Below are 25859 nucleotides of genomic sequence, written 5' to 3'. Positions count from 1 at the left end.
GAGTCATGGGGCAGTGCCTGGCCTTTGTCCTGAGGGCACAGGAAGGGAAGTAAGTAGAGAAAAGTGATATTTACCCTGAGAGAGGACCACTCTGGCTCCTGTGTGGATAATGAATGACCATAGGTGAGCTGAGAGAGGGAGACACTTATAAGGACTCTGTGGTGTGCAGGTGGCATGTGGTGGGAAGTAGAGTCTAGAGGTACAGCAGTGGGGAGTGGGTGGAGCTGAAAGGAGTGAAAGGGAGATTGACAGATGAGTGAGTCACTGAAAGTGGGGGCTGAGAAGGAGGGCAGAGGGACAGTAGGGTCTGGGTGGGGTGGGAAGTGGTTTCCCCAACGTGGGGACACAGGAAAGAGGGTAGGTTTAACGGGGAGGATGCAGCTCAGATGTTCAATTTTGGACACACTGAATTCAGAGAGTGCCAATGAGACAGCGAAATGGAGATGCCATGTAGCAGGTAGATATATGAGTTTGCAGCTAAAAATAAATCTGTGTTGATGATAAGGTATTATAGGCACCTCTTTTATTGGATGGAGCCCAATGGGTGATTTGATTCTTGCCCGCATAGCATCATGAACAGAGGGCAGTGGGTACACCTAGAACTTTCTGCAAGTAGGTCCATCTTTCTCTCACTCTCTGTGACCTTCAGCAATTTATCTAGCCTTTCTGGGCTCCCCTAGCCTCAGCATAAAATGGTGATAGTTATGTCTGCTTCTGACTACCAGTAGCACTTGTTTGAGGATCCATTAAACTGAAAATAAAACATGTGGGTCTCGTAGAAATAAGAACTATGTTAAAACAAGGAGTTATTATAGTTGTGCATAAGCCAATGAAAAACAGAAATACAGCCCCAAGGCTCAGTATTGATTTTGGTCCCAGGTGCTTCCCGCGGCCGAATAAATCTGCCATTTCTCCCCTCGAGTGCTGGCTGAGCTGATGGCAGGTCTCCAGCTCCCAGTCTCCTTGCCCCTGCTCCAAGGTTATGTCCTTCCTTGGCTCAGGCCAGATCCAGCATGCCCACACCTGCCCGGGCTCCTCTGGTCACCCTTCCCATGCAGGGGATGGTTATGGGGAAGATTCTAGTTGTAAGTTGGAGCATGACTAACAGCAGATGCTCTCTGATTAAACTGGGGACAGGTCTTAAGGAAAGTGGAACTTGGATCTGCAAAACAAGGAATTTAAGGAGGATAAAGGAATGGCCCTAGACAGGGTTTTCATACTTCAGGATGCATTAAGGGTTATGGAACTTGCTTCATTCATTGAACCACTGGATAAATATTTATTGAGGGCCCACTGAATGCCAGGTTCCGAGATTAGCCCAGGGATACAGGAGTGAAAAAGACAGTGTTTGCCCTCTTGGAATTAATATTCAAACTGAGGAAGAGAGATATAATAAACAAAGGAGTAAAACACTCTTGAAGGACTGAACAATCAGATACAACAAGAGAGAACACTGATGTGGCTGGGAAGGAAGTGTCTATCTTAGAGGGTGTGGTCAGGGAAGGCTTCAATGAGGTGGTGACATTTGAGTGAGACCTGACAGCTAAGAAGGAGTTGCCTTGTGAAGAGCAGGGAAAGGAACACTGTGGTCAGAGAGCCTGGCCAGAAGAGAGGACCTGCGGGGCCCAAGCTTGCTAAGTTTGAGGACCATGAGAAGAAATGTGGCTAGAATCTAGGGAATGAAGGGCAGAAGTAAGGGACCAGATGGTGCAAAGTTTTATGAGTAATGGGAGGGAATGTGAATTTTTGTTTTACTGTCATGGCAAGCTATTGAAAGGTTTTATGCAAGGGAGTGATTTCTATTTTAAAAAGATCACTACATATATACAATGGAGTACTATTCAGTCATAAAAAGAATGAGATCCTGTCATTTGCAACAACATGGATAGAACTGGATATCATTATGTCAAGTGAAATAAGCCAGGCATGGAATGACAAATGTCACACGTTCTCATTTATTTGTGGGATCTAAAAATCAAAATAATTGAACTTATGGACATAGAGAGTAGAAGGATGGTTACCAGAAGCTGGGAAGGGTAGTGGAGGGTTGCGGAGAAGGCAGGGATGGTTAATGGGTCCAAAAAAATAGAAAGAATGAATAAGACATAGTATGTGATAGCACAACAGGGTGACTACAGTCAATAAGTTAATTGTACATTTAAAAATAACTAACAGAATGTAATCGGATGGCTTGTAACACAAAGGATAAATGCTTGAGGGGATGGATACCCAATTCTACGTGCTGTGATTGTTATGCATTGCATGCCTGTATCAAACATCTCCTGTACCCCATACCCCATAAATACAAACACCTACTATGTATGCACAAAAATTTTAAAAAGAGAAGGCTCTCTTAAAAGATTGCTCTGACCTGAGTGGATGATGGGTTGCAAGGGAAAGGAAAGAATCAAGGAAACCAGCCAAGAAGCACCACAGTTCTCCGGGTGAGAAGTGATGGTCTTGTGGACTTGGGAGAGTCTGTGGAAGTTGGGTGAAGTGGGTGGCTCCAGGGGATGTTCGAAAGTGGAATGGACCCCCCTTGCTGATGGATGGGAGGTGAGGGGTGAGGAGATGGATGAACTGGAGATGGCTTGCGGGGTTCTGACTTAAGCAGCCATGTGGATGAGGATACATTCACTGTAACAGGGATGAACGGAAAACACAGATGCATGGAGGACATCCAGACTTCTGTTTTGGCCTGGTCACAGGTCTGACGTGCCCATGGGGCATTGAGGAGATGTAAAGTATGAAGCTGGAGGTGCAGTCGGAAGTCATTGGAATTTCCGGGCTGGAAGCGTACCTGGAGGATCTCAGCATACGAATGGACTTGGGACCTGGGGAAAGGGTTTTGGGGGAAAGAGAAGAGGGATAGGTCTGAGCCCCAAGAAACCCTGGAATATCAGCAGGAATGACGGGGGAGGAAGCAGGAAAGCCAGAAGGGTTAGAGCCACGGGAGCCAAAAGAGACTGCTCAGAGGCCACACTGGCGAGGATCGAGGGTACCCACTGGGTCTGGTGACTTGGAGGAGGCTGCTGATGGTGACAAGTCATTTCAGTTAGTGAGGATGAAAGGCAGATTGGAGTGGGTTGAAGAATGAGTTGGAGGTGAGGAGGCAAAAGTGACATTTAGGGACAACTCCTTGGAGAGATTTTGCTATCACACTGGGCAGATAAATGGGGAAGTGCTGCTTACTTGGGTTTCTACGAACATAAGAAACAGTCTCTTCATCATTTCTAAACCTCTCTCCCACTCTGATGCACCCACCCACAGCATTCCATGATAAAATAAACTGTGGATGATGTGCAGTCCCCAACATAGTAGCTGTGACTCCACTCCTTTTTCTCCTTTTTGAGAAAGTTTCTAGGAATGCAAATCAGTCAGAGTAATGTTGGGAAAACCACAGATCTGCTGACTTCCACACATTCGACTATTACATGTAACCAAATTATTTGTAGCACAACTTATTATTGACCACACCATACACTATTGTTGGCATGCTGGCTGTGACGTGTTGTTGTTCCAGACATGGTTGGGTGGCATTCATTCATTAAATCATTCATTCATTTGTCAAATATTTTCTGAGCATTAACAGTGTGTCAAGAGCTTGTACTCTGGGCACTGGGAGAAGTGGTGAACAAGACAAACATAGCCTCTGCCCTCAGGAGCTCTAGCCAGGTGGGGAGGCAGACAGAGTAAGTGATATCAATTGAGCTTACGGCCAGAGAAGCACTGTGTTCTCAAAGACAGCATCACTGTGGGTGCTGGCCTGGTCCACAGGCGTAGCAAGAGTCTCTCTGAAGAAGTGAGGATGAATAAGCAGAGAGCAGAATTAATGAGACTTGTGCTGGGACTGGGTGTGGACAGAAGCCCAGGCAGAAGTGAATACCCAGGAGTGGAGGGAGGCCATTTCCACTGGGGTCAGGGCCAGCCCGTCCAGAAGGTCTGAGAAGGAGGAGAGAGTGGGGTGAGAGGGAGGGTCCAGACGTGCAGGGCCTGGGGGCTCAGGCCGGGATATTGGTCTTTATCAGGAAAGCATTGTGAAGAATTTTGTGTTGAGGGGAGAAGGGTGATGGGATGGTCAGACTTGTTTTGAAAGAGCGCTCAGGTGTCTGGGGAATGGGGTGTAGTCGTACAGAGAAAGGTGATAGGCCAGTGTCACCTGTATACAGGCAGGGGAAGGCATTAAGTCCCTTCCAGCCCTATTTCACCAAACATTGCTGGGTATTTGGAAAGGGGGTGGGGGATGGGGCAGGACCAGCTTCCCACTTCTCAGTGTTCTGTCCCTGTAGCCTGATCTGTTTTTCCTCTCTCCCCTCCTTCCCGCCTAGGGGAACCCGACATATTAGTGCTGGGGCCGGTTCTCAAGGGGCAGGACGGTGGTAAGCATGGCATAGGGCACGGGAGTGCAGAGATGCAGGTGGGTGCATGACTTGGGATGGGCAGTGCAGATATTCACTTATCCAGGGAATGGCAGGACAGTGGTTCTCAAACTTTGCTGTGCATAAAAAACGCCTGGGGAGCTCATTAAAAGTGCAGACTTGGAGGCTTTCCTAAGGAATGCTGACTCAGCAAGTGGGGCCAGCCGGGCAGGAATCTTCATTTTTAAGACGCTCGCTTCTCTCTCCACCCAGGTGATTTTGATCTAGATAACCCGATGGCCTTCCTTTTGAGAATGCTTCCATGCGGGCCTGCGTCTTGGCCTCATATCCTCATATCCTCAGTCCCCTTTTCTGTCTCGCACCAGCCTGGGCCTGAAAGCTGATTTCAGCCCTGCATTAGGATGTGAATGACCACGTTCCGGGCTGAGGCGGCCGGGCTGTCGGGCAGGCAGCGCGCGGCCGCCAGGGGGCGCCAGAGCCTTGGCTCGCGCGCTCGGCCTCCTCCGCCCGCGGACGCCGCGCCCGAGCCAGCGAGCGAGCGAGCGGAGCACAGAGCTGCGGGCTCACAAAGCGGCCAGACGCGCGGCGGCGGCGGGTGGCAGGAGCGCAGGGACGCGAGCCCGCGATCAGCCTTCCGGGCGACCGTGCCGCGGGAGCTCGAGCAACTCGGACGCGGGGACCCGGGCCGGCCCCAAGGTACGTGCCCAGCGGAACCCCGCGCCCCAACTTGGAGTAGTTGGGACCTCCCCGCGGCCGCCTAGGGGGCTGGCAGGGTCAGGGCCTGGGGTTACCTCCGTGTGCCCTTCTTACCCCCGAGACCGCAGGGCGCGCGAGGGAGACCTTTCCCTTAGCTGGGGCCGGGAACCCCCCAGCTGCTGGCAGTCCCCACCCCGCTTGCCGGAGCTCGGGTGCTGCTGAAGCCCTGTTCTCCCCTCCCCTGCCCCAAAGCTATGTGCACCGTCTGTGGGAGTGTGGCTTGCGGACCCGGGCTCCCCGCTTCTGGGGAGGGGTACCAAGCCCCTGATAGGAAGGCGGCATCTGTGGGACACTCGGAGAATAGGCGAGAGGGGTCCCCTGTAGTTGGACGGCAGCCTCGGATTCGTGACGCAGCCTCCTCGTTCGTAGCTTAGTCCCCCATTCGTGAGAGGGGTCCCTGGGTCCAGAGGCGCGACAGGCGTCCCAGGTGCGCGAGCGCAGCCCGTCCCCGCTGCGGGGTCCCCTCCTCCGGGCTGGGGCGCTGGGACGCCTGGGTACCTGGGGCTCGCGGCCGCCCGCCCTCCCCGCTCACCGCCCCGCGCGCCCTGCCCCGCAGATGCCGGCAATCGCGGTGCTGGCGGCGGCCGCCGCGGCGTGGTGCTTCCTCCAAGTCGAGAGCCGGCACCTGGACGCGCTCGCCGGAGGCGCGGGCCCCAACCACGGCAATTTCCTAGACAATGACCAGTGGCTGAGCACCGTCTCCCAGTACGACCGGGACAAGTACTGGAACCGCTTTCGAGACGTGAGTACCTGCGCCACCCGGCCCTGGGGGGCGCGGAGCCTCTCGGAGGGGACCCCTGAAACGGGGTTGGTGTGTGTGTGGGGGCTGGTTGGTCCCTGCTTCCTGGGCACGGTCTTGCCTGAAGGGAACTTTAAAGAGAACTTCGAAGGCTCCATGCGCTTACCTGTTACCTGTGGGCCAGGTGTGTGCATTTGTAGGGCTGCGGGAAGTGACTGCACTAAAATACTGCACAGATCACCAGCAGCTGTGGAGAAAGAGGTTCTCTGAGCTTCCGACTTCTAACCGTGATGGTAGACTTTGCCTAGCTTCCGAGAAGACCGCCCCAGGGCAGCGGTGGCGTGGACCATCTCTAGGGTGTGTCAGGAGAATCCCTGCTGGAGAGGTTGGGTCTGGGAGTGGTCCCAGCTATTTATGGGGGAGTCAGGGGTTGCATGTCTGTGTGTGTGTGGGGGGGGGGGGGCGGTCATGGCAATGGGCTTGATAATATACAGGGAAGGTGGAGTGGTTTGACCCTCGGAGTCTTGAAACAGGAACAGCTAGCCTGTGCAGTTGGTCCCCTGACCTGAAAGGGACCCTGGGTGGCAGCGCATTGCTCTTTCGAGGGAGCCCTGGGAGTGGAGAAAGTTACTCTCGGACACCCAGAAGCACACTTGCGGCCTGTTTCTGCCCCAAGGCTGGCTGCCACTCCCCAGGTGTGCCCCAGGGATATGCGGCAAGAGGCATCTGGTGCAGTCTTTCCAGCAGATGGCATCTCCTCCGTTCTGTGGGTGCCTCTGCCAGCTTCTTCAAGGACTGCCCCAGCTGGCCAGGGCCTTCCCCTTCTAGGTGACTTGGAAGTACCATATTTTATGGTACTTAACATTAGGAATTCCTGTTTCTGAGAAGCCTTAAATATTGTAAAAGTGCCCAAGGCTTAACAGTAAAAAAGGAAAAAAGCTTTAATGTTCAAATGCACTGTTTCTTTTTGTTTCTGATCAGTTTTGGTGTTAAATTAATATTTTTAGCAGCATGTGTTTTTAAAAAATGATAATTTGACCTATACCACAGACCTCCTTGTTAATGTCATGGGGCATGGTTTACAGACTCTTTGAGGTGGAATATGTATGGGGGTCAACTTCCTCCACTGGACTCCTCTAAGCTCTGCTCTCAGTATCTGCAGGCCTTGCAGTGATGGGGGATTTGAGAAATGGAATGAATTGCAGATGTTTCCATACACTTTCTAAAGAGCACCCTCTCCAGATCCCTATCCAGAGGAGATGCACTCATAGCTTCGTGTGGGGGCTAATCACTCTCCTCTCTGTTCCTCCTCTTCCTCTTTCTAGTTGATATTGGACTGCTTCTCTTGGAAAGGGGATTTCAAACACTTTCAATGAATAGCCACAGTTTTTTGGGGCTTTTAATCAAAATTGTAATTTCATTAAAATTTTTAATTGATATATAATAACTGTTAGGGTCTTACTTTTGCAGTAGATATGCCCCCTACTTTCCTCCCCTACACCAGTGAGATTCTTCCCGTTCATTGCCCCGTTCCTGACCTACTCCTTTAACTGCTCAGATCTGAGAATCCTGCATTGATTACCTTTGCCTGTGGGTGAAAAAGATGCCCAAACCATGAAGAATTCACCTGGGGCAGAGATAATTTTGCTTTTTGTTTTGTTTTGCTTTTACTTTTCTATGGTTATGTTTTAGATAGAGTTGAGGAGCAGGGCAGTTGCTTGACTTTGCTAGAGGTGGAAGAATTGAGCCAGGATTAGAAGTGCAGGGCCACCTCTGTAGATGCCTTGGTGCTCCTGGCAGCTGGACTGGGTTGAAAACACTTGTGCTTGTTGGATCTTTGGATTATGGAAAGGTTTACCATGCTTTCATGCCTGTTCAAAATTTTCTAGTCTCAGTGTATCATAAGCATGATATTCTGAATTCCTGCTTAGCTTTAATTTTTTAAAAATTGGGCTTCTCTTCATTTCCCATCTTTCTTATGGATGGTGGTGACATTTTTAGATCTTTGAATCAGTGTGTTTCCAAACCTGACTGAGGATGAAGCTCACCTGAAGTGCTTGTTAAATTATAGCATCCACGGTCCTCCCCTGGAGAATCTGACTTTACCTTTCTGGGGTGAGTGCAGGGAATCCATATTTTAAGCAAACATACTAGGTTATTATTATGATGTTTAGGAAATACTGCCTTTAGATAGTGTAAAAATGTCCAAGACATAACAAAAAGAAAAGCTTTTATGTCCCAGTACACTATTGTTTTTTTTGTTTGTTTTTGGAGCAGTTTTAGACATTACACTAATATTTTTAGCAGCATATATTTAAAAAATGATAATTTAATCCAGCATGCCATTAAAACATCTAAAAATGTTCAAAAAATATCCCAAACATCTTCAACAATCACCCATTTTAAATGCTGTATGGAGTCACCTGACACTAACAGTGGCTCAGACATAGTTTAATGTCATTAACCTCCAAAGTGTTGTAGAACTCAGACCAGACACACTTTTAGGGCAAGTCCCTGGAATAATCACAAAGCCTGAGCCTGGGAACATGGGGTAAGAATTTGCTTTCTATAGAAACCTACTATTCAGTGGGCAATTGATAAAGCCTGAGCTAGTCTTGCAGTTGCTCAGCCAGCCTAATCATTTTCACTGAGCCAAGCCTTGCTTGAGGTCGACAAAGCCCCAGCTTCTTTGCTATTTCTTTGGTTGTTTTGTTGAAGCTACTGATAACTTTGAAAGGCTGTGTCCCACAATTATTGTTATGATGCCTGTCAATTTTTGGAACTGATTGTGAAAGAGAACTTGTGGCTTTCCTCCTGACTTGTCTGTTTTTTGGACTTGGGGGAGAGAGATTCAGATGTGATTTTTGAACCTTGGAAATGGAAAACTAAGGGCCGTTGTTAGAGAGTTGATTGTAACCCTTGGTTGTTGTTACAGGGTCAACTTTGAAATGAATATGACAGTGGGGTGTGTGTTCCATCTCCCTGTTGGGTGTGCTGTGACATTGCCAGAGGTGACCTGGCAACCTCTACTTATCTTGAAAACTGTCATATTGCTCTAGATATATAAATACTTATTGTCCCCTTATTTTTAGAAGTAAAGTATTCAGAACAACTCCATGGTTTATTCCCTGGAGTTACGGATCCAGGACAAATAGAACAACATTCAGATGATTGCCCCTAAATGTATTTGTGGTCTGTTAGTTTCGTCATTCTTCTTTTATAAACACGAGCTATTGGGAAGTTTTGGCCAGGCGGAGGCCCGGACTTTTGTACACAATGTTAAGGAGGCGATGAAGAAGCAGATGTCTGTATTAAGTTGTTCAATAATTTTCCATCTTTAGCCGACATGCATTTAACTCCTTCACGGCTTGAGGTTGAGGAATCAAGATGCCACAACCATTCTCCTAATTTTTCTGAATCTGATTTGGCTTTGGCTTTCCATGACCATTACTGTAAGGAAATTTTCCTCTGTTCATTTGTACATTCATGCATTCCAACAAATATTTATCTACCATTGGCTAGGCATTGGGTTATAGGAGTGAACAAGATAAATACGTGTAATGTTTTCTTTCATGTAACCTCTTGCCTGCTAGAGGAAATTCTTCAATGTATGGTATGCTGTCATAGACTTCTTATTCTGTTTTCTTTAAAAAAATTTTTTTTTCTAGAAACATAATACAGTCTGGTTGTAACTGAAACATTAAAACGTTGCAGAAATAGGTAATAGCTAACATTTATGGAGGACCAAGTGTGCCAGACACTGTTTAAGGTACTTTCCACATATTATCTCACTTAATATTCATAACAGTCCTATGAGAGAAGTACTCTTATTATCGTCTCCTATTTTCTGGGAGGTTAAGTCTCTTGATCAAAATTAGAGCTGAGATGTGGAGGAGCTGGGGCTGGAACCATGCCATCTGACTCTAGGCTCTCTCTGTACCACAGCCAATCAGGAGTTGAGTGGATTTGGGGTGCAAGCCTCCACTGATAGCACATTACAAGTTTTTCCTGCTTTATGAATGAGGGCAATCCATGAATAACCTTAGGTTAAGACCAAGTGGGATGGGAAGTCAGGTGGACACAATGTGCTGTTGGGGTCATGTCAGAGCTTATCTTCTCCTAATAATGAGCTGCTGATTTGATTAAAATAATATTGTTGCTTACACCAAACATGACATTTTCTTTCTTTTGCACACATGAAACCCTGACATTTAACTTTAGGATAATTACCTTTAGCGGGCCTGAAGAATCAGAAGTGTTGCCTTGGCTGGCATTTATCTTACTGTGGAGTGACCTGAGTGTGTAATTCTAAGAAGAGCACAAGGACCAACTTCTGTTCTTTTTCCTTCTGGCACATGCTCTGTGGGATTTGGTGGTCTTTGTAGCAGAGCTGGGGTGGCAGCAAGCATCTGATCTGCTCATTTGATCTTAATATATCCGCTATAATGAGTTTCAAGGGCAAGTGGAGCCTATTGATAAAACAGTGGCTGGCTCAGTCAGTGGGGCTGGTGACAGAAGAGGTGGTATGGCTTAGTGGATCAGTCATTAATCTGTCACCACGGAAACTCAGCCCGTAATCGAGAGTAGCAGAAAATCATTTTGATTAAACAGGTTCAAGGAGACTTAAATGAGTTTGTGATCCTGACTGTCTTTAATGAACCCACTATCTTAAATCCCCTGTACTAGCTGACCATTGATAGAAATAATTATTTCACAGGGATCATTATAAAGGGACAGTTTAAAAGTTGATAGGCCTAAGAGCCTTGATGTCTTCTCTGTCCTTACCGTCAGTGTGCCCTTGCCAGAGAAAAGCTAAGTCTTTTTAGATGGCAGAACTCCTTGCCCCAGTTGGCCTTCCCAGGCCTCTCCATGATACTTCAGCAGGACTGTATCACTGGGAGGATAAGTGCTCTCCTATGTTCTGATGAGGCCAGTTTCAAAACTAAGAAGTGGCTCCAAATGGATAATGAACCCATAGTACTTGCCTAGAGGAGTGGGACCTCATCATTCACTCAATCACTTTGTTACTTGAGGAGACAAAATAATGTTAGTAATTAAATAATGTGTCATAATTTCTTATTGATTGACTCAATATAATGTGTTTCAAACCAAACAAAATATCTAAACACAAGAACATTCAGGATGACTCATTTTACCTTTCTGTGGTGAGGTGACTGCCTGTGTTCCTTGGAAAATTCAGAAGACCCAGACTTACACTTGGTCTTATCTCTCCAGGTGAGATAGTTACAAACAAAATAAATTTCCTCTAAGAGATTATGTAATTCACTTAAGGTTACAAGTATTTGTCCATCATGTTTCATTCAGTGTGAGATGCCACCAATGGTGAGATGCACCATTTTAATGAACCGTCAAGGAGTAAGACAGTGCCTGGTGTGAAGAGTTTAATAGACCTCTGGATAAAGCTGGAATTCCAAAGGGCTACACCGTCTGTGTAGAGGTAAACAAGAAATAAACTCACCACGAAGGGAAGGGGCCACAGCAAGGCTACTTGCCTCTCTCCACTCTGCATTGGTGGATGGAGAGAAAAGATATGCTCCAAGCAACTGAGCAGGCTGGCACTCTTGCAGGTTTCTGGTCTACATGCACACTCTCATTGTGCCCTCCCCCTATAAAAAACTTACACAGTTCATTTAACTTAAAACAATCTCAGATTATTTATCATCTCTGAGCCTCTGACTCCTCATTTGTTAAGAAGTGATGATAATATTCCTTTGGTGAAACTCTAGATTGCAAGTGGTTGAAATGTGGTCCAAGCTGGCTTAAATGGAAGAGAAAACATATTCACTTGTATAACTAAAAATTCTAATAAGCTGTGGTTTATTTAAGGCTGGATCCAGGGGCTCAAGTTACATCATAGGACTAGGGGTTTGTGTGTGTCTTATTCTGTCTCCCTGCTCTTATGTTGGTTTTGTGCTCAGGCTGTTTGGTTCCATGTAGTGGCTCATGGCAACTGCAAATCTGCATCATCATAGTTTTCATGTTCTCAATAGTGCCAACAGTAGTCCCAGAACTGAGACTTGTCAGATTTCCCAGTGTTAGGCACCTATTCCTCTGTCAATCACTTTGGCTAAGTTGGTAGAGTATGCTGATTGTCCAAGACTGGATTATATGCCCAGGGCTGGGGCCTAGGGCTAGAGTGGCGGAGGTGGTTTCATTGGATCCCACTGTTGATGGATGGTAGAAGGGTAATTTCTCAAGGGGAAATGGATGCCTGTTGGGCAGACGTCAACAGATGTCCACTGTGTTGACCAAGCTTATGGGTTTAGCATGAAGAGTAAATTGGTTAATGCAGGTGAAGCTCTTAGCACAATGCCTGGAGTCATATATACTCAGCAAGTGGAGGCTATTCTTTTTATTAATGTCAACAACTCCTATAGCACTGTTATGCCATATTCCTCGATTTATAGTTGTATATATCTACATTTTAGCTTATTTATTAGTTGGATGCCTCTTGAAGAACCTAAGTCTTGTCATGCCTCACACACAGCAGGTGGCCAGTAAGCATTTTGTTGACTTGAATTGCCTCCTGAGCAAACCTCTTGGATGAACCTGAGGAAGGAAAGCTTTTACGAGCATACTAGGCACATTTGTTTATAGTCTTTCAGAGGTGGAAATTCTCAGGGTCACACATATTGAAAAAGTGTTTTTTAGTCTAACTCCTATCTCTAAGTCAGGACCTCACCCCTTTGTAATGCCTTTTAAGATACACCATTGTATATAGCTTGGTGTCCTCACACCTTTACAACACAGAGCCCCACTCAGAAAGCTGCTCATTGAGTGTTAGAACGAATGAATGGCTGAGTGCACCAGGCCAGAACTTTCCACACCTCTGGCAAGTGGAGGGGTTCACTGCAGAGGGCTGTCATGGCAGAGTGAGTCATACTAGCTTTGAATGTGTATGTCTCACTCTATTAGTAATTGACAATGATGATGGATACTAACAAATGCAGTGCGGTTGAGAGGCAGAGGGAACCCAGCAGGGAAATGCAACCTCCCTCGCAATTCCAGCACAATCCCTGATTCCGTGAAAAGCTCTTTGAGGCTGAGTCATATTGTGGTGTAAGTGCCCACTCTTAACCTGAGATCAAGCTTAGGTCTTTGGCTAGAGCATCAGTTTCCTCTTCTGTAAAACTGGAATGGTGATACTTGCACTGTGAGGCTCTGGTGGAGGACTGGGTAAGCACGTGGCACAAAGTAGGTGCTTGTGATCTTTGAGTGGCTGGTGTATCTATTTTAATTCATAATGATCTATAATCATTTAATTTAAGGGAGCTTACTTCTTGTCTGGCTTGTGAGTGTGAGTTGTTGGCACTCAGCTCTAGATACTGCTTTCTGTCTCTTAGAAACATGTTGGGGGAGTTAGTTCCATGATCCTGAGCCTGTCTTCACTCCATTTCTTGCCAGTCTGGAAGGCTGTGTGAAGTTCCATATGGCCCATTCTTTGTTATTTTCCAGTTGTAGCTCCTGGCACAGAAGATCTTGCTATCATATTTCACATTCTTGCTGGACCTCCTCCCCGAAACTGGCAACTCACATCATGAAGTATCTGGGAGGGGGTTTGTGCGCAACTGTGCCTGAAATCCGAGTTACGCGAAGGGTGCCCCTAGGAGCTCTGTTATGCAACCAAGCACTACTTGGTGTCACTTCAATATTAAGCTCTGAGCCAGTTGCCTCCAGCTCGTCTCGAGAGGTAGAAACCTCATCTTGTCCTGCCAGAGTGGTCCCAGGCAGGCTTTATGGGCACCAGAGGTACAGAGGGTGCTGAGAACGCCGCAGTAATACACAGGCTGGTTGGATCATTTGTCTCAAAATGGATTCCATCCCCTGGTGCCCATAATTTGGTCTTGATTTTGCATCACATTGGCATCACTATACTTGGGGAAGTTCTTGCAGGGTCTAGCACATGCTTCTTGGCACTCAGGCTGTCCCCAAGCTCCAGATTTGGCGTTACAACCAAAGGAGAATACTAGTAGGATTAGCCAGACCTTTGATCCTTCTCTCCAAAGACCCAGTTCTTGCATTCCAGATCATTACAGGTCATCAGAAGGTCTGTCATTCACTACAGCCCAAGCAGGTTGGTTGTGGCTTAGGAGAAACCCAGCGATAACAGTTAATGCAGGTAGGGTAATTTGTTGTCACACAAATATTCTTCCACTGCCAGCTATGTGCCAGGCCTCTGCTAGGTGCTGGGTGAAGAAGATAGACACGTTTATACCTTCCTGGTGTTTATGGTCTAGTGTGGTAGACAAATAATCACAAAATAATCATTTAGGTTCCTTTGAGAAAAGCGCTACAAGGCAGAGACACCGATGCTCTCAAAATATGTCATGGGAAAGGGGAAGAGGAACCCATTAACCTTTTTGGCTGGGGACTGCTTCCCTGGGAAGGACATTGAAGCTGAGCCCTGCAGGAGGATGGCAGTGAACCAGGCGAGGAGAGGCCATGGGAAGAGCGGCTCCAAAGGCCTTGAGGTGGGAAAGACCTTGATGTGTTTTCATCAGATGCCTTGGCCCTAGGGTTCCCTTAAGTAGCAAGCTTTCTCCTAGTGTATTTTAAAGCACACTTCACATGTTTTCAACTTAACACACATTTGGGGGCAGGGGAATGAGTCAACTGCAAAAAGTGAGGCTCACAGATGGCCCAAGTACTTGGAAGAATGGCCTGTTCTTTTCCTCCCCTCTTTGTGCCTCACACTGCCATCTTCTGCAGCCATCTCTATTGTATAAACATCCATCACCCTGGTCCCCCACTTAATCCTTCCTACTCCTCTGGTGTCCGTAGTCTGGAAGTTTCTCCTTCCCTGTGTGGTCAAGTGTCCTGGGCTTTAGAGCTCCTACAGTTCCCACTGCTGTTTAGAAGTAAGAGGACCATAGTGTTTCTGGGACAGAGTGGTGATCTATGGAGTTTATATTTTAAAAATGAGACATGGGGCTTCTCCTTCCCCTCCTCCCCTCCACTGTCGCTTTGAGATTAAAGATGAAAAGCAAGACATCCCCACTGACGGATCAGCGTAGCGGCAGAGATGGACACGCGTGTGGTTACTTCAGCACCATATGGGGAGTGTGTGGATAGCATGTGCACCTTCTTGCCTTTGGGTCTGAGTCCGCCTAGCGTTCCTATGACAGACATGAGGGTAACGGTTTCTTTTTGGGGAAGATGAAAGATACATTCACAGACTGGTGATGTGAATTATTGGAGGTTCCTTTAGAAGGGTATTGCTAAGATCCAAGTTAACTTGATTGGGTAGCTTTTCTCATGGTTTTATGAAAGTATACCCTCTCACTTGATCCTTAAAAACACACTTTTCTCTGGGGAAAGGGAGGAAGGGAGGACATATTACACAAGGATTTGTAATGCTTCCCAAACCCTTCCTGTGTGATCTGGGACACACCACACTCCAGAGGGCACCGTCAACATTCCCCAGCAGAATTATGTGGTGGGTGGGTAGGCATTTATGTAAAGTCCGTCGGCGCCTGTGATTGGAGCAGGGAAGCAGAAGTTACTGCAGGTGTTCCAGGCAATCTTTGCACAAATAAAACATGGAGAAAACAAACATGCAGAGAGCAGGGCCTCCACTTTCTATTTCAGCTGTACTTGTTCTGTCCTGCCATGCAGATGGAGTCACACTCTAACTCAAATCTGAGAGGCCTGGCCAAGGCAAAGAGAAAAGATGCCCAGAGCGGTCTGTTAGAGTGGCATTCTCAGACTAACATCTTTACAGTCTTGAGAAATCACTGTCAGGGTATATTTAAAATGCAGATTTCATCCTCCTAGTCCAGAGCATAGTCTTTAGCAGGTCAAAGGTGGCACCCAGGAACCTGCATTTTAAATAAGCAGTCCAGGTGATTCTTTTTTTTTTTTGAGACAGAGTCTCGCTCTGTCGCCCAGGCTGGAGTGCAGTGGCGCAATCTCAGCTCACTGCAACCTCTGCTGCCTGGGTACAAATGATTCTCCTGCCTCAGACTCCCAAGTAGCTGGGACTACAGTAATGCACCACCATGCCCAGCTAATTTTTGTATTTTTAGTAGAGACAGGGTTTTGCCGCATTGGCCAGGTTGGTCTCAAACTCCTGACCTCAAGTGATCTGCCCGCCTTGGCTTCTCAAAGTGCTGGGGTTAGAGGCATGAGCCACTGGTCTCGGCCTAGTCCAGGTGATTCTGATATAGGTAGTTCTCAGACTGTATTTTTAGGAAAATCCTAGAGAATTGTTATTCATCCCAAATAGCCAACACCATTTAGCCGCAATGAATAATAACATTTTAGACAAAATGAGCATTTTATTTTGAAGACTTGCAATAGATTAATATGAGTGCAGTATTTTCCCCTTATGCCAACAGGGCTACCATTCACATCAGAAAAAATGGTCTTGTTTTCCAATATGTGACTCTACATAGGCCTTAGCAACAACTATTGTCATGAGGTTTTCCTGGAATGGAGTAAAATTTGGGTCTTGATTGGCTGCCAGGGCCCAGGGATGCTTGCAAACATGAGCACAGTGGAATTGATGTAGGACCTTCTACATGACAGAATTCCAGGGGATCATCTCAGCATATTTGTCTCCAAAAGGCCTGATTCTAGCTAACTCTGGCCTGACTTTATATCTTCTCTAACACAACTGATGTGTTTTCTGGACAGATGAAATGAAGGAAATTGACTCTGACATTGGTTTTAGTTTATAGTGAAAATAGTATTGAAACTGAAGTGGTGTTAAGGGTATGTAACAAACAAGGAATGGTGGATGTAATAAAGAATGTTTACTCTTGGGCACTGAGATGCAGATACTGATAGTCGGAACCACAGAGGGAGTCTGAGACACAGGGGCTGGATGGTGACATTACCTGATACTCTTTTTTTGGTGTAGTCAATTCTTTTCTTGGTTGGCCAGTTTTTTTATTTTTTGAAAGATCAGAAGGCATCCACTCCCCTGCCCCCCCGCCCAAAAAAAAAGGACTCGTCAAAGTTTAGAAAATTTATGAGCGTCAACCAGACTTGGCAGTATTCCTCATTCTGAAGTCATTCTATTCCTACTGAACAAACTCTCAAATGTTCTTTACCCCAGCTTCTTGAATTTCCTTTAATTAATGGTAAATTCATGGCACCTAAAATTGATAAAAAAAAATATTGCCAAGAGGAAGAAAATAGTTAAATCTGTTGGACAGACTTTTTTGGGGGCCTTTCCATTGTTCCACTGTTAGGGGAATATGGGGAATTTCTGGATCTTTTCATGCTTATTGGACATGATGATTCCCTGTGACTTCTGTGGACATGGTTGGCTGGTATCAGCACTTTCATCTGGCCAAGGCCTCACTTCCCATCTGAGTCAGCCAGCCTTGTCATGACTCTGGACCTGTTCTGGAGCCTTTGTCCAGCCACCTGGAATGAGGCCTGCATCACTTCCAATGAATAAGACAGTCAAATGCTATCCATAGCAAACATAAAATAATACTGTATTTACTTTTAGAGAAATTGTGAGATTTTTACATGCCAGAATTGTTGGTTTAAAAATTCCTATATCAGAAAGACCTTTTCATGTGTTTTTTGGAATATTTTGTTTCTTTCCATGGCCATCCAGGTCCTAGATATTTGCCTTTTTAGAAACCAGATCCTGGTGCACTGATTCAGTAGGTTTTGTTTATTCATGCATTCATACCAAAGATACTTATTGACCAGGCTACCATGTACCAGGCACTGTGCTCTGCACTTAGGATGTAGCAGAGGGGAAACAAACATGATTCCTGTCCCCTGGTCAGGCTGCAGGCTTTCTATTTGTGACAAAGGGAAGAGAAAGAGGTGCTTGCAAGTCAGGGAAACCTGTTGCGAATTTTTCTGCAAAGAAAAGGGCCTGCTCTGCAAATGGCCCAGAGCCGTTCTGGCAAGCGGGGCTTCCGGAGGCGTTGTCCTTCTTGTGATCCAGGGCCCTGTCTCTGAATCTTTCTGGTGTTCAGGTCACTTCAGCTTGCCTCAGCTCTTCCTGGCATACATGGGCAACCTCTGTCATTTTACCTAATTTTATGAGTGCAGACACTGCCCACAGGCCAACCTGAAGGTGCTGGCCTGTACAATCAAGGTGGAGAGTTCAGATAAGACAGAACTTGTGTGTGCATACATGCCGAGGTGTGGTGAATTTAGCCTTGTCAGGGCTGTTGGTCGAGGGCTGTAGTGAATGGAGAGAGAATTATGGAGAACACACCCTGCCCTTAGCAGCCCTGGATTGGTAGGGAGTGTGTTTTATTGGAGCACAGTGTACCAAGATCGAAAGGTGCACATTATAAATGTCCCACTTGATGCAGTTTCTCAAAGTGAACACACCCAAACAACCAGATCAGGAAACAGAATATTACCAGCATCAGGCTGGGCGCGGTGGCTCAAGCCTGTAATCCCAGCACTTTGGGAGGCCGAGATGGGCGGATCACAAGGTCAGGAGATCAAGACCATCCTGGCTAACACGGTGAAACCCCGTCTCTACTAAAAAATACAAAAATCTAGCCGGGCGAGGTGGCAGGCGCCTGTAGTCCCAGCTACTCGGGAGGCTGAGGCTGGAGAATGGCGTAAACCCGGGAGGCGGAGCTTGCAGTGAGCTGAGATCCGGCCACTGCACTCCAGCCTGGGCGACAGAGGGAGACTCCGCCTCAAAAAAAAAAAAAAAAAAAAAAAGAATTTTAACGCTTTGCATCTTGGGCTGAAATAAAGGCCACCTCTGATACTTACTAGGTTATATAAAAAATGATTACTGACAGTCATTGAAAGGAGAGTTGATAGGAAGTGATCCTTTTAGTGANAAAAAAAAAAAAAAAAAAAAAAAAAGAATATTACCAGCATCTTCGAAGACCGTTTCATGCCCCTAGCGGTCACTGACTTTTAACGCCATAGATGTGTTTTGACCATTTTCTTACTTGTATAAATGGAATAAATATATACTTTTAAATGTCTGGCTTCTTTTTTTTCCAACATTAAATTTGTTATACTTTTTTTGTTTTTGTTTTTTTAAATTTTTAATTGCTGTATAAATATTCCACAATTTATTTTGTTGAAATATATTTGTTACATTGTTATATAACAATATATTGTTGAAGGGCAGTTAGTTTCCAGTTTTTGCTTATTACATAATAGCGCTCTCTGAAGCATGTCTTTTGGTGAACTCATGTACACATTTTTCTCAGGTACACACCTAGGTGTGGGAATCCACTGGTCACCATTAAGATAGGTGAGTGTTTAACTTAAAGAGATGCAGTTAACTAGTTTTCCAAAGTGGTTGTGGCAATTACTCTTTCATTCATATGTAGAGGTTCACTGGGAGCAACATCTTTTGTTTTGCTGATTGAGAAATTAAAAAGAGAAATCCTATAATCTAGCCCATATATCCAATTCAACAAAAATGTATCAACTACGTGTCAGACATTTGCCTACCCTTATGAAAATTATGTTCCAGTTGAGGGAGAAAAGCAACACAGTTAAAGATACAATGATTGGTTTTAAGTGCTAGGGACAAAGATACCCTAGTATAGAAAGAATATAGAGGGGATATATTTATGCTCTAATGGTGGGTCTTCCATTATTCTTTTGACTTTACAGTGTTCTTTTCCCAATTTCAAGAAATAGATAATTTTTAAAAAAGAACTATTCACAATAGCAAAGACTTGGAATCAACCCAAATGTCCATCAGTGACAGACTGGATTAAGAAAATGTGGCACATATACACCATGGAATACTATGCAGCCATAAAAAAGGATGAGTTTGTGTCCTTTGTAGGGACATGGATGCAGCTGGAAACCATCATTCTTAGCAAACTATCACAAGAACAGAAAACCAAACACCGCATGTTCTCACTCATAGGTGGGAACTGAACAATGAGATCACTTGGACTCGGGAAGGGGAACATCATGCACCGGGGCCTATCATGGGGAGGGGGGAGGGGGGAGGGGGGAGGGATTGCATTGGGAGTTATACCTGATGTAAATGACGAGTTGATGGGTGCTGACGAGTTGATGGGTGCAGCACAGCAACATGGCACACGCATACATATGTAACAAACTTGCACGTTATGCACATGTACCCTAGAACTTAAAGTATAATAATAAAAAATTTAAGAAAAAAAGATACAGAAAAGTGAAATTACTTCCCTCCAAAATGCACTCACCTTGAATACTTTTTAGGAAGGGTCTATTTGCCTCAAGTAGACTTTTGAATACCTAAGTTTTTATTTTCATGGTTAATATCATGCTGCTTATATGATTCGGTGCTGTCTTTTTTCATGTAACAACACAACATAAACATTTTAGTATGGTGCTATTCTTTGTAAATGACATTTTAATGGTGTTTTTGAGTCCAGTGAGTGTAGATGCTACAATATACTAAACTAAGGTATCTGATGGTAGGCAATTGATTGTTTCTATTTTTTCCTTATTCTAAATAATTGTGTGATGAATATTTTTGGTTATATGAGTCTTTCCACATTTACAATGATTTCCTTTTGGTATATTTCCAGAAGTAGCAATGCTCGGTGTGCCGGCGCGTGTATTTTAAAGGGCGTTGATGTATGTTATCATGTGGTACCGATTCTACCCCTGGAGCTGTAGAATGTGTGTTTTATTGCAACATTTCCAATGGTGGGTGTCAGTGAATTTTGGTAAAGAAGAAGAATTTGATGGAAACATGGCATGCCAGGTTATGTGCAAGTACTAAATCAGCACAGGTAAGGTGATGCATGATCATCAGAGTCCCGATTGGGAGGAATGTTTTTCTGATCCCACTTGAGTTTTGTTAGGGAAACAGGTGTGAGAGCCCACAGCTCACCCAGAACTGGGGAGCAGAAGCTGCTGCCCTTCCTCATGCTTGTGCCTGGCCTTGGGAATGCTTTGCAGGGCCTATTCTCTGAAGAGCCCTTTGAACTGGTTGTGGGGATATTAATGAATCCCAGCCTTGTTCCTAATTAGGAGCAGGAGCAGATGCTCCAAGCTGGATTTTAAGTGAAATTGCTGCTGACGGATGCCCTGCTCCTGGTGCAATGTATAGATGTTTCAATGCCCTTGTGGTGGATGAGGGTGAGAGGAGATCATTAAAACCCAAGTCCATTCCCACCACAGTGGTAAAGTGGTTTTTCCTGTCGAATACAGACAAGGCTTGGGCCCGCATCTCAGTCTTCATTTGTGTTCAAGACATCTACTTGATTTTCATTACCCAGGTTTTCCTCCCACCGCAGGCGTGTCTGGTGCACTCACCTCAGAGAGCAGGCAGGGAGAAGGGTTTCCCCGGGTGCTGTCTCAACATCATGAATGAGACAGAAAACACAACCGTTCTCTCGGTCTGTATCAGCTCTTTGGGAGCTCTCTGCAGGCCTAGGGCAGTGATTCCTAGCCAGGAGATTTTGCCCCTAGAAGACTTTTGGCCCTGTCTGGAGACATTTTTGGTGCCATACTGGTTGGAGAGTGTGCCACTGGCATCCAGTGAGTAGAAACCATGGGTGCTGCTAAACAGCCTACAATGAACAGGGCAACCTCCCTCCAACCCAAAATAAATTGTCACTAGGGTCAAGGCTGAGAAATGCTGGCCTAGAGATACAGTTGCTCCTTTTACAATTATTTTTTAATGTGAGATATAGTCCAGGTGGATGAAGGTAAGATTGTTGTTTATTTAAGAAATACATGTGCCAGGTACTCTCCTAGGATCTGGGACACAGCTCTGAACAAAACAGACAACATTCCCTGCCCTTATGGAGCTTATGTTCATTTGAGAAATGCACGTGCCAGGTACTCTCCTAGGATCTGGGACACAGGGCTCCTCTTGTTTGTGACGTTTTGACTTTTCCAGAGCCAAGAGAAGGGAGGGCTAACTGAACAAATACATTATTTTTTATCTTTTATTTTTATTTTTGAGATGGAGTCTCACTCTTGTTGTCCAGGCTGGAGTGCAATGGCGGGATCTTGGCTCACTGAAGCATCCGCCTTACAGGTTCAAGTGGTTCTTTTGTCCCAGCCTCCTGAGTAGCTGGGATTACAGGTGCCCACCACTACGCCTGCCTGATTTTTGTATTTTTAGTGGAGACAGAGTTTTACCACGTTAGCCAGTCTGGTGTCAAGCTCCTGACCTCAGGTGGTCCGCCCGCCTCGGCCTTCCAAAGTGCTGGGATTATGGGTGTGAGTCACCGTGCCTGGCCTAAATACATTACTTTTTATATCTCAAGGAAGTTTGACAGATTATTATATCCAATCAAGTATAATAAAGACTATATGATTTTTATTATTTTTGCCAAGATAAATGGCCACTGGGAGATGTTGTTTATTTACCTGTGAGTTACAGTAAATTGGCTGCACTGTGAATCAGAGAGCCCGTTTGATTTTGTTACTCTGAGGAGTAGGAAAATGCAACATAAAAATATTGCTGTTCCCCAAGAGAACTGACAGTCTCCAGATGGATGGGCTGGGTATTCTCCCTTGATTCTTGTTTCTGCGCACATCTTGGGTAGTATCTGTTATTTCCAACAAGATGATCCTTGTTCACAGCTTGCTTCTTTTTCATCTGCTGCATGGCAAATTTTAATGACCCGGTCCCCTGAATTCTATAGCAGTGACAGCCAGTGCCACATGGCTGGGTACTGGGGAGCATGTTCCTCACCCTGGTTCCTGTTTGGTCAGTTTGAGGCACACCTGGATTGTGAACTCCTGTGTTCCAGGCCTTGGCTCCTGTATTGCGGCATCTAGAAGCCTCTCTAGATGGTCAATATACATTTGAGGCTGTGCTGGGAAAGCGTTTTCTCTTTCCCTGTATAATTCTAGTATTTCTGCTTTGGGGTGGGAAAGGGGACACGGTCCATAACAAAGTGATCAAGCCCACCAGCCTTTTGGAGGATGTCTGATCACGTCTCTACTTCTGGTTCAAGTCATCTGTGAGTTCACATCAAGTCCATAGGATAGTGGAGATGGGGAACAAATGCCTCTGCTCTATTTGGATGTTTCTGCAGCTGCTGCTCATGGGTGTGAAGTCTTAGTCCAGCATTATGTGGTGTATGTACCATGTGGCCCATCCCATGGCTGGCAGAGAGAGTTCCCTTGGGCATTTTCTGCAGTTTCCCCTTCCCTCCCCTGCCCTTTATTCTGTATCCCTCCCGAAATCCTCCCAATTTCTATCCCCGATGTCCAGCCTGGGTTGCTATCTCTGCCCTGGCCAGTCACTTGCCAGGTAAAGGTCAGATGTCTTAGGCATAGGTAGGAGTATGGGAGAAAAAGTCTTTTGGGTCCAGTCTGAAAGGCCCGTTTCCCTTTAAATATTAACTTCCTGCCAGTATAACTCCTGAGCAATTCTAAGCTAAAGTGTATCTTTCTCCTTTCCAGTCTTGAGTTGAAAAGTCCAAAGGCCTACTGAGCTCTTTGGCATACTTTAGGGGGAATGGAAGACAGAGAAGAAGACCTGTAGTGTCATAGCCATAGCCTGCTCCCTTACCACAGCTTGGCAGGACGCCATCCTTTGAGGTGCTCACACAGACCTGTAGCTGACATTGCTACTCCATGACTCGTCATCCGACAAGGGACCTTGACACTCCAGGTAATCTTCCGGAGTAACCTTTTAAGATACTTGTTATAGTTTTAAAATCTTTCCCCTCCATTCCCTTCCCCACTACAGAGTTAGTGTTCATGTGAAATGCATGTAAGACTGACCAGCAGAATGGTTGAGCCTCTGCAGAAATAACACAGATGTTGATGCATAGGCAAGAAACGCAGTTTGTGTTTTATGGGACAATGGAAGCAGATAATCATTTTCTTCCCATATTTTTGATTTAGTAAAATTTTGAGCTTGAGAGATGCTAGATTGTCTTAATTACTGAATACTTGTGTGCTAGGCATGGTACCAGGCCGGGGGTGTGAAATTCAAGACTAAATCTTGGCTCTAAGGAGCTAAGACTGTACTTGGATAAACAGGTAAATAGTTGTAACACAAGTGGATGTGAGGGAAGCATAGGACATCAAGGGAGCCTCAGGGAGGGTCATGCGATCCCAGTGGAGAGGTCAGAGAGGCTTGCAGAGAGAAGGCATCTGCTCTGAATTGTGAAATGCCTTTTGGAGAAGTATCAGAGGAAGAGGGCAAGGGGGAGAATGATGTGGAGAGTCTGTCACCCAAATAAACCCCAGAGCCTCACACAGCCAGGGCTTTGCTTAAAGTTCCATTCACAGATGCACATCCACCAGCCAAAGGAATTCCAGAGGAGTTTCAGTTTTTACTTCAAGTAAACAATATTAAAGAATACTCAAAATCATAACCCACAGTGAAGGTTCTCCAAAGCTCTGTCTTCCTCTTCCTCCTCTTCCTCTTCCCTCCTCATTCTTTTGGTCCCTTTGTGTGCTCAGGAGTCTCTCTTATGACAACAGCATAAAACTCTTCTCCTTAGCCAGGAGGTATTTGCCTCTCCGGTTAAATACTTCCCACTTTCCCCTGGCTTCTTAGGTGCTCTTCTACCCTCCTGACTTCCAGGCTAGAAATAGATAAAACGGTTCTTTAGAGGGCATGGGGTGGGTGATACGGAGTGGGGAGAAGTTGGGGAAGCTTGACATCTTAATAAGTCTCCTCCCTGTCACACTCATGGGCCATTTGGCTGTTCAGTGCCCATCCTCTCAGTAATGATAGTTGGGCTCTTTCTTGGACACATTATTTTCAGGCATCCTAATCTCTCTTTCCCAGTGGGTGTACCCTCTCTGTGCAGAGCAAAACAACTCTATGTCCAAAAGAAGCAGGAAGGCCACATAATAGGATTAGCATGTCACAGTCGGTAGAGCCGATTAGAACTGATTGTCTTGGGGCACTATTGATTGTCTTTTGGAAATTATTTCAGTAATACGAGTGAATGAGTGTGTGTGTGTGTGTGTGTGTGTGTGTGTGTGTGTGTGTGTGAAGGAGAGCAACGTGAACAGCTGCAGCTTTCTAAGACCAGTCATAAACACATGTCCTTGTTTACCAAACATGTATGGGCAGCCAGCGTATTGAAGAATTTCAGCTTGGGAAATAAACACGAGGCAGTTTTGTTTATTTTTAATTGCTGCTTTCCCTTAATAACATCTTGGCAGATTGCATCGTTTTCTATCATTTTTAGCCTTAAAACTAAGTCCAGTTGAGTTTACAACTTCCATCTTACATCAGATTTGAGGTTTTCTCTTCCTCTTCCCCTGCACAGTCTTGACTTGTGGCTTGAGGAGTCTGAGTGGGGATGAATGTCTGATTGATTATTTAACCTTTTTCCTCCCAGGCTTGCCATCAAGGTGTGCCCTCTAGAGGACCAGGCAGGGGACTTGCCTACTATATAATTTCTTGATGCAGTGGTTTGAATCTAGATCAACCTCTTCCTTCCTATTCCACTTTTATCAGTTAGGACGGGTTAAATTATGCTGTGGTAACCAATAACTCCATATTAATCACACTTTTGCTTAAAATAACAAAGGTTTATTTCTTCTCATGCTACACATCTCTCATGGATTGGTAGGGGCTCTGATCTGCGTTGTCCCAGGACACCAGGCTGATGAAGGCTCCATCTCTGTGCATTCACAATCACTGTGCAAGAGGAAGAGTGTGCTCTGGGGCCTTGCATTAGCAATTCAGTGCATCTTCTTAGAGGAGATGCCATTTTTGAGAGCAAGGTAGGTCACATGGACAGACCCCCCATCAATGGGCCAGTTAAAGGTGATGCTATCATGTGCCTAGGAGGTGGAGAAGTCACATGCTTGGCCAGTGGTATTAATACTGTCCCAAGGGCATCTCCTCCTGGGGATCTATCCTGCAGCCTTATGCTACTAAAGTCCTCTCACCTGTAGGTGGTCCTCATGGGTGGATATACATGCAGCAGCTCCAGCTGAGCTACTGTTTGTGATGCTCCCTAAACTCTCTTTCCTTGCTCTACTAACCCGTGGGGACAGAGACTTCCCTAATGCTGCCTCTTCTCTCAATTTGGCTAGACCTCTTGAATTCCCTTTTCTCTATTCAG

At 45.7% G+C, this 25859-nt stretch overlaps 1 protein-coding gene across 2 annotated transcripts in view; it reads left to right on the top strand.

The window, feature by feature from the left end:
* The first annotated feature begins 4910 nt into the window (after window positions 1-4910).
* The window catches only part of SPOCK1 (SPARC (osteonectin), cwcv and kazal like domains proteoglycan 1), a 510364-nt gene continuing 489415 nt past the window's right edge, over window positions 4911-25859 (top strand). For both annotated transcript variants that reach the window (XM_025388602.1, XM_025388601.1), the window contains exons 1-2: window positions 4911-5075; window positions 5692-5877. In XM_025388602.1, the coding sequence (XP_025244387.1) occupies window positions 5692-5877 (186 nt within the window). In that variant the 5' untranslated portion in view covers window positions 4911-5075. The remainder of the gene's footprint in view (window positions 5076-5691; window positions 5878-25859) is intronic.

Source organism: Theropithecus gelada, chromosome 6 (assembly GCF_003255815.1).
Source record: "Theropithecus gelada isolate Dixy chromosome 6, Tgel_1.0, whole genome shotgun sequence".
NCBI lineage: Eukaryota > Metazoa > Chordata > Mammalia > Primates > Cercopithecidae > Theropithecus > Theropithecus gelada.
This window is presented reverse-complemented; position numbering and strand designations above follow the sequence as displayed.